The 9,578-nt window shown below is 34.6% G+C and overlaps 1 protein-coding gene across 1 annotated transcript in view; it reads left to right on the top strand.

The window, feature by feature from the left end:
• The first annotated feature begins 2,471 nt into the window (after positions 1 to 2,471).
• LOC111051193 overlaps positions 2,472 to 9,578 on the top strand; it is a 99,927-nt gene continuing 92,820 nt past the window's right edge. Inside the window, exon 1 of the mRNA XM_022337643.2 lies at positions 2,472 to 2,790. Within this exon, the coding sequence (XP_022193335.2) occupies positions 2,652 to 2,790 (139 nt within the window). The 5' untranslated portion in view covers positions 2,472 to 2,651. The remainder of the gene's footprint in view (positions 2,791 to 9,578) is intronic.

The following is a 9,578-nucleotide window of genomic DNA, read 5'->3' as shown; positions in this document are numbered from 1 at the left end:
TTGATGATGGAAACAATGAAAATATTCGACATCATTGAAAAATACAAGATGGCGGTCATTATTGACAGAAATTTTTATATCGCTTGTTATTCAGTTATTGTGAGAGATATCGGATTGGTTTTACCACCAAAGTGTTCAGAATTAACCAAACAATGATGTTCAAGAGAATCATCTCATTTCAACCACTCTTTCCATTATTTATTCAACTTCAAAAACTTGAAACATATATTTTTCGGGGACAATGTTTTACTTTCCACTCTTTATATGTATTCGCAGTAGACAAACACTAGTATTATTGGCAGAGTGTTGTAGAATATATCCAAAGCTTTATTCACCGTAGTAAAAGTTGTTGGAATTGGATATATCTTTCGGATATTGTATTATGATTATATCAAAAATGACCACGGAGTGACATTTGCGCCCGGACCAATATAAAACCTAACAATATTAGAAAACCGTGTAACTCATGACTCCTTGCAGATACGGACTTGGAAATGGTATTAATCACGCGTAGGAGGATATACATTATAGTCCAGGCAACGAATGCTCAAATAAAGGTATAGAAGGAAAAGTTTGGAACACAATTTTCAACTCCACAGCTCTTTCAAGGATAGTTAGAGGATTAACATATCAAAAGTCCTCACCCCTACCCCCTTTGTTAAAGGGGTGGTGGTGGTTTGAAAGTACCATTTTTTCATTTTTCGCATATATCTCGGAAACTAGTTTTGTCCCTTACTTGTTTTCCATATCTCTCATAGTTTCTGAGATATCTGCCCTTGAAGGTGAGACATTTTTTTAAAAAACACTTCTGCCTTCAAGATTTTCATCTTATCGGCCTTATAATTTTTGAACAATTGATGAAAAAAATCCGTGCTGATTATGAACTGATAGAGCATCAAATTATCTTCAATTTGATGTATATTCTCATTATTTTACGCATTTCCCTACGACTGTTCCAGCAATTTTAGTGTAGAGAGTGAAATTTTCTGTTCAGCAACAATATATCAGTTGACAATGGAATTTGAAGGGAATGTTTGGAACACAATTTTCGACTTTGCAGCTTTGTTGAGACTAGTTTAAAGGTGAGCATATCAAAAATCCCAACCCTTACATCATGTGCTGAAGGGATGAGGGTGGTTTGAAAATTGCGTTTTCCACTTATTACTTACATGCTTATATATTGGAAACAATGTGTTATACTGACATAATCAACTACATGAAAATGAAGCTTAATAAATTTCCTACAAGTTTTGTCTGATAGAGGTTTTCGATAAATCCTATACTTTTCGAGATATTTATGTTCTAAAGTGATGCATTTTCGAAAAATCGGATTTTCTTCCATTTTTTCGCTCTTCCAAGTCTTATAACTTTTCAAAGTTGAAAATTGTGTTTCACACTTTTCCCTCTATATTTCGTTGACTGGACTATTATGGCAATCTCGGAAATGTTTGTCATTATAGAAAAACATGTGGATTTTCAAGAAATAGCTAGTAATTCTATAAAAATAATGACGATATCGGATAAATTTAGCCATCTGGCGATTCCTTTTTGATCATAATGCAATATTTCAGAAAATTATCTAATTTTAACACTTTGGCTTAGTATAAAATGAGCGCTGCTATCCAGAGATTGTCAGTTTGGTGTAATAGCATTCTTGACTACTAATATTAGGAGTAAAAAAGTAAATTCGTATGGCTTTTGTTGGTGGGGAAGTCCCTTGCGGGAAGGTCCCACAGCCTGAATATATAATTTAAGCCGTCAATGGGCCTTACGACTGTCATACTTCAGCCGGGACCGACAGTTTAACGTGCCCATTCGATAACACGGGAGTTATCTGGTTAAAAAACTTTTGGTATTGAGAGGGTTTGAACCCGGGATCTCTATGCTGCTACGCAGGCACACTATCCACTAGACCACGGATCACTCCAATATTAGGAGATACCGGGCTCGATTCCCGGCTGGCAAATAATAGTAGGGTTGAATGGTATCTCTCATCGTATTTATATCTAGCTGTTCAATCCACAGACAATATTGACAATAGCAGAAGTCTCTGGGATGGTTTACAGCATTTGACTATGGATTTCCGTTTAAATCCATATTATATATTTTTGTCATTCAATACATTTTTTCTAATAAATATTCGAGTTTTTGATGAGAGAATTATTTGATTTTGAAATATTATTATATTTTTTAATATTAAAATATTGACGCTCAACAGTAATTAGTAACAGCTGGAGATAGTATTACATCTTGTGTATATTGTTCTTAGAAATGAATGACCAGTCATCAATCATTGTCAAATTAGATTTCGATATCAAAAATATCAATAACAATTCAATATAATATGATGAAAAGAGCGATTGACGTTTCTTGATGTTTGACTGGAATGCAGACTTTTCTTGGAGAGCCTTCAGAACGGGAAAAAAGGGAAATGCATTCAAGTTGATGTAGTGGCAACACTGTTAGCCGCGCTTTGTTCCGCAGTTCAACTTTGTCTATCAAACTGTCAACATCTCCTTATCACAGTGTGATACGGTATTAGTAGTGTGCGCTCCAAACCACGCCGCAGCTTATTCCAAACCAAAATAACATAACTGTCAATAAGTCGAATACGTTCGACAATTCGATTCAATTGAATAGAAATTTTTTGAATGAGTAATTTATATAAATACCAGACAAATGTTTACGGTGTTTGTGAGGAAGAAATGAACTACAGAGAGTCAAAATGTGCTTGCTTTTGGGATTACATTATTCCGTTCGTAAGATTTTGGGGACTTTTCACATCAGTTGGTGAGTGTCAAAAGATATTTCTTTTAATGCTTTAATTATTCTATAATTGTAAACTAATTGTTGTTTTTGAAGAAAAAGCAATTATTTGCATCTTCTTACTTGTTTAATATAGTAGTCTACTTTTGAACCAGATCAAGGTGGGCTATATTATTTAGATAATATACTGAAGATGTTAAAGATTGTGTATGGAGTACAAAAAATACTGATTAGGTTCACATTTATATGGTGTAATCTTTCAATTAGTTACTTATTCTCGCTGAATATTGCCGTCACGATACCATTTGACATTGGAAACTACATTAATTATTGAAAGTTTTTATAAGTGTAGTCTCAATTCTATCTAATGTAAAAATAGTAATGTATTGTATCTACATCCTTCATGTCTACATAAGTTTGAAAAAACCCTCCTGTAAGATCAAGTGTTGATTATGCGCATTACAGTACAGCTATTGTAAAAGTTTTACAACAACAACAAATGACGATAGCAATTACAAAATGGGACTCAAAGATTGTTATCTAACTTATTCTCTTTCAGAAAAATGCACTCCACTAGTCTCTGTTACAATATTATTGGTCCATATTATTGTGTTCATTGTTTTCTGTACAGAAGTTTGTGTCAGGATACAATATTTGCTTCTAGTTTCTCTTGTTGACGGATAACTGGAGCCCCTCACTTGTGCAATGGGAATTAAGTTATTGGTTTTGTATTATCTGTAAGAAGAATTGAAACAAATATTCATTTTTTAATCAATATTGATCACAATGGAGATCAGTCTGAGCGAAGCGAAAAATCAATTTATCATCTTAGAAAATTCAAGAATTCTTCTGCTTCTTCAAATTCAAAACAACAAAACAGCTTCACTGGAGGATCGAATTATTGGGCTCCGGCGATCTTATGAAAATTGGTGTTATAGTGCGGCTTTATGTTATATTGCGGTTACTTTCAGCATATTGTTTGAGTACTTACTATTCATGATAAATATATCATTAAAAAAATCATGATGTTTTTTCAATTTACCTAGTTTAACAAATTTCATGACATATTTTTTTCTATTAAACTCAATTGATCATCACACAAGTCCCAAATCACAAATTGGTTGATATTTTTCTCATCGATGTTGATCATTGTTATTCATTATTTTACAAAAACTTTGAAACGTTATTTTATAATACAAAATATCATAATTTATCATATTAGGCCTACCTACTGCATCAAATCCAACTTGACGAATGATCATAGTCACACCATGTATACACTATTCAATTGAGCTACTATACTTATCATACACTACTAAACAAACAGGTGCATTTGATGAAATCAAATGAATGTTCAATCCTAATTAGTTCAGGAGCTGAAAGCTTCTGTAAACATGAACCCTCGACTGCTCCTCCGATTTCAATGCCAAAGGAGCGAGCGACCTCTGAGCGTGGTAAACATTGATCAGGTGCGCGAATCGCACAAAGCAAAAACAACTATTTCCGCAATTATCGTCTCCGTTCGGAAAGACTGCGTTTTTGTCGATATCGACTCTAATCTCTACTCGATCATAGAAAAGCACAAACACGGATTACTCAATAGAACAAGATGAATATAGAGTCTAGGAAATGAGTAGTATTATATATGGAGGAGCCTTGCCAAAGCTGCTAAACTTGTTTATCAAACGTGTTCCACTATCCTGAGACAACGTGACTGAAGTGGCTCAAACTTGCCTTTAAATTCAAGCTTCCTCTGGCAAAGAGAGATGCCAGCCAGATACGTTCACAACTCGCCAACTTTTTCGAAAAACTTTGCACCTCGACCACAAACCGAACCCGATAGGAAGGGTGTGATAAAAGGAGAACAATGAATGACTTGGACCTCTTTCAAGAAATTTCAAAGTTTTCTAATTCAGTGGTCGGGTTACGGGTTTGTTGATTACTTTACCGCACTATTTTCTATACATTTAATAGATCTTCTAATAGATCAGACTCTTCTAAATTGGATGAAAAAAAATAAATTTGATCACATAGGGTATTTTTGTAAATTGCAGTACAAATAATCTTATTGGATAAATGAAAAGAATTAGTAGAAAATAATGAGTAATAATCCTATTATATTAAGCGAGCAATTTCTGTATATATACAGAGTGTCCCACCAAGGTTGTAACAGCCGTTGACCATAGATTCTACTCGACATTTCTGACAAGAAATGTTCAGTAAACGTTTTTCCTATCGACCTTAGTTTTCGAGATATATCGATTTTTCGATATTTTCAGAATATGCATACTTCCGGCCATCAAATACTCAATAACTGGAAAACTACTGGTCGAATTTCAATTTCAAGGGTATTGTTGGAAAGAGAAAAACATTTCTAACAAGATTAATGAAATTTTATTTGTTTTAAGATATTTTGTAGTTTTTTAATAGGGCTTAAACTTGAAAAAATGCTTTTCTACAAATTCAAAGTGGAATTTCAAACCGTTTTTTCTCGGTTTTTCTCCGGGTGATTGTAGTGTTTTCATAAGCTTCATTTATAATTTCATAAGCTTCCGAATGAGTATAAATTCGAAAAGGTAAATCAAAACTGCTCAAACTGTTCAAAACTGCTACAATCTGGAATGAACACCTTCAAAATGAGGAAATTCACAAACAGCATGCATCAAGTGATGATCCTTAAAGGTGAAATCACCTGATTATTGCATTATTTTCTGTAGCATATAACCTTAATCCTATATAAAATACAAGCCGTCAGGCTCGCTTCGCTCGCCATATCCGTCTAGCCAGGGGGCTCCGCCCTCTGGACCCACGACTGGATCGTCCAAGAATGAGATCAGCAGGCGAGCGAAGCGAGGCGAGCGAAGCGATATTAAAATGTTTTAATATCTTAAAACATTTTTCATTTGAGCATTTTTATCATATGTTAGGACGATCCAGTCGGGGGTCCAGACTAAACGTCTGGCTAAACGGATATGGCGAGCGAAGCGAGCCTGACGGCTAGTAATATAATATTCCCAGGAATAGCTCTGATTAAAGTAGCAGTGTCCAATCAATTTTTCCGCGATAAATGCATTTCAATCTTAAACTTGGTGCCAACCTAACAAAGTCAACTCAACTTAATGCCAACCTGACAAAATTATTAATTTAGTTACCAGTTAACAACTGTTTCGATGAGGTACTCTCTCTAGATTATAGTTCTATATTAATAACATAAGGTATGGACATTTTTCAATTATAATTAAGAGAATAAGAAGAACATACATGCTAAAAGACGAACTTTAAACCCTTAAAAACCACCCTTAGAGATGAAATATTGCCAAAAGATTTCTTAGTGCGCCTCTAAAGGGCCAACAACATACCTACCAAATTTGAACGTTTTTGGTCCGGTAGATTTCTAGTTCTGCGAGTGAGTGAGTGAGTGAGTGCCATTTCGCTTTTATATATATAGATTAATCATACACTTTTACAAGATCCAACAAAATTTATTCATAGAATAATAATTCAAAGTAGATGAATGACAGAATTCAAAATACTGATGGCAATCGTTCAGATGATAATCAAATTACATGTCATGCTCACTGCTTATAGGAATTCAAGATTGCCTCCATTTCTCTTTGTGCAACTTCTGCTGCCGTTCATCAAGCTTCGAGTTGCCCGTCTCACTTCGTTGGGCCGTCTCTTCATTACTTCAATCATCAATCGAATTCTGAGAATCAGTTCCTCCCTGGTCTCTACAGGTTCTCTGTCAACTTTATACTTTTCACAACCCCCCAAAAGTAGAAGTCTATTGGAGTAAGATCAGGTGAGCGAGGCGGCCAACTTACGGGTCCACCTCGGCCAATCCACCGCCCAGCATAATAATTATTGTTTTTAAGCCACCCACGGACGTTTCTAGCATAATGAGGGAGACAGCCATCCAACTGGAGCCACAAATTCTGCCTCGAATTGAGAGGCACGTCTTCTATCAATTCGTGAAGCTCATTGGCCAGAAAGACCATAAAAACTTCACCATTTATTCTTGCAGGGAAAATGAAAGGTCCATGTATGTGGAAAAGTTTTTGTGGAAATCTACAGCACCAGTTCTTGTGAACGTACTTTCTCATCTGTGATCTGTTCATAGAATGTTTGAAATACAATCTTGTGCTAATATCCAACGGCAAAACTGCATCCTTGAAACAGTATCAGGTTCATTCAACTCTTGAACTGGGGTATCATGAAATGGTCGAAAGTTATTGTTCTTCAATATTCTTTGAACTACCATTATTGAAACATCCAACATCCCAGCTGCTCGCCGGATGCTGGATCGATGATTCTGCTCGAAATACTTTAGAATAAGATTCTAAAAAGCTTTAGAAATTAAGACGGGCCTCCCGTACCTTGAAAATAATCCTAGACCCTTACTATCTTGACATCTGTCAATCGTAAAAACGTGTTATAAGATTGGTGTTTTCGGTCAAGAAAACGTCTCCTGTATACTCTCTCTGCCTCTCTTGAATTGCATCCACACTCTCCATACACCAATAACATGTTCAAGTACTCAATCAAGTTGAATTTCATGATAATGAACGCGAACACTTCTCTACTATAGTGAGGTCCACATTATAATGGCAGTGTACGATTGACAATACTGTTGCTGTGCTTTTCTATCATACAACAAAACAGCCGCCATTCCAGGTTTGTATAAAAATAAAAACCTGATCTCAGTTATGAAAGCAAATTTTTGAATCAAATTATGAAAAAAATATATTTTCCTGATTAATTTGACATTTAATTTATTATTTTATCAAGGAAATTATAATTATTATTAGATTAAATTTAATGGGATGAATTGAGTAACAGCTGTGTACAGTAAGTGGCAAAATGGAGAGACTTGGCAACGTTTTTCTTCACTGCCATTATAACGTGGACCTTACTACAGCCAAAGTTGATACATAATTATCATGCCAATTAACTGGAAAGCACACTGAAAACTATACTGAAAATAGGCTGAAACATACACTTATTGTTGATTAAAACTTGTGAATATTGTCAGAGAGAAATCTGTGATTTCACCCTAGGATCACCACTTGATGAATGCTGTTTGTGAATTTCCTTATTTTGAAGGTGTTCATACCAGATATTAGCAGTTTCCAACACTTTATCATGGAACTTACCTTTTGAATTTATACTCATTCGAAAGCTTATGAAATTATAAAGTTTTTGAAATATTGAAACCACTACAATTACCCGGAGAAAAACAGAGAAAAAACGGTTTGAAATTTCACTTTGAATTTGAAGAAGAGAATTTTTTCAAGTTTAAGCCCTATTAAACAATTACAAAATATCTTTAAACAAATAAAATCACATTGATCTTGTTTGAAATGTTTATCTCTTTCCAACAATACCCTTGAAATTTGAATTTGACCAGTAGTTTTCGAGTTATTGAGTATTTAATGACCGGAAGTAGGCATATTCTGAAAATATCGAAAAATCGATATATCTCGAAAACTAAGGTCGATAGGAAAAAAGTTTACTGAACATTTTTTGTCAGAAATTTCGAGTAGAATCTATGGTCAATGACAACCTGGTGACAACCAGGTTACAACCTTGGTGAGACACCCTGTATATGGTTATGTGGTTATATGGGTATATATTTATGTTCAATGGATCTCGAAAACGGCTCCAACGATTTTCACGAAATTTGGAATAGAGTAGGTTTATGATATATTCGACTGAAGGACATAAAAAGGATAAAGGATACGTCCTTTGAAAAACAGCTGAAAATTTTTTCGTCTGTCGATACCTTAATGGAAGAGAGTGAACGAGTACATGCAAGGCCGTACCCAGGGGGGGGGGTCACAGGGGTTGGAGCCCCCCCCACCCCGAAATTTTAAAAGTAAAAGTACATAGGAACTAAATTACTCAAGTAGACTATTATTTGATTATTTTCATAGGTAAATAAAGAAGAGTTCAAAGTTCAAAACAAAATAATATAAGTTCAAAACAAAATAATATAAACTACAAATGCAATCTTTCGTTACAAATTTTCTATGCTTTTACACTCCAGAGCAAAGCTCGGTCCTCCGATATTAGATTTTATACTGTAATTTCAGATGTAAATCATTTCAACTGATTTTCCACCAATGCAATGCTACAGCTTCTACCGATAGAATTTAAATCATCTGAAACTGAATATACACCAGAAAGAATTTTCACATTTTTAGGATGAGATCCCGAATATTATATATTAAGTTTTCCAAGAATACATTTGCTTTTGTGATTGAGAACAGTTTGATTCATGATTGAAGTTGAAAACAGCTTCAAGAGTATAAGAAAACTGATTCGGGTGACTTCTATTGGATTGTAATTTCATTTATTGTTTGTTTACATTGTGGTGTAAGTAATGAACGATACTCGATTCATTCATATTTCACGAAAGCAGGTCACAATTTCATTCTCATCTCATCAACAGTGTTCTCAACTTCTGCATATGAGATATATACTGACAGAAAGGGAGCTTTAATATTCGAATATACTTTTTATATTTACCTCAAAAGTTCCTCATTAACCAAGCCGCAGTGCAGGCTTTTGTGGAATTCTACCTCATTATTTAGTAAGTCTTTTTTTAGTACTAGGAAGACCATTCTTGCATTTCATGTCGAAAGTAATCTCAGAGCTGCTGCGATTCTCACTTTCATCAATTCACAAATACACAACCACAAATAGTATGTATGTATTTTTGAAGAAGAGGCGTTACCTTCGTTGATAGTAAGCGACCCTGTCATCCCCCAATCATTCAACTGATGAGATAATAATATAATATTATATTATAT

Source organism: Nilaparvata lugens, chromosome 2 (assembly GCF_014356525.2).
Source record: "Nilaparvata lugens isolate BPH chromosome 2, ASM1435652v1, whole genome shotgun sequence".
NCBI classification, from domain to species: domain Eukaryota; kingdom Metazoa; phylum Arthropoda; class Insecta; order Hemiptera; family Delphacidae; genus Nilaparvata; species Nilaparvata lugens.
Note: the sequence above shows the minus strand (reverse complement) of the source record. Positions and strands in the feature narration are given on the sequence as shown.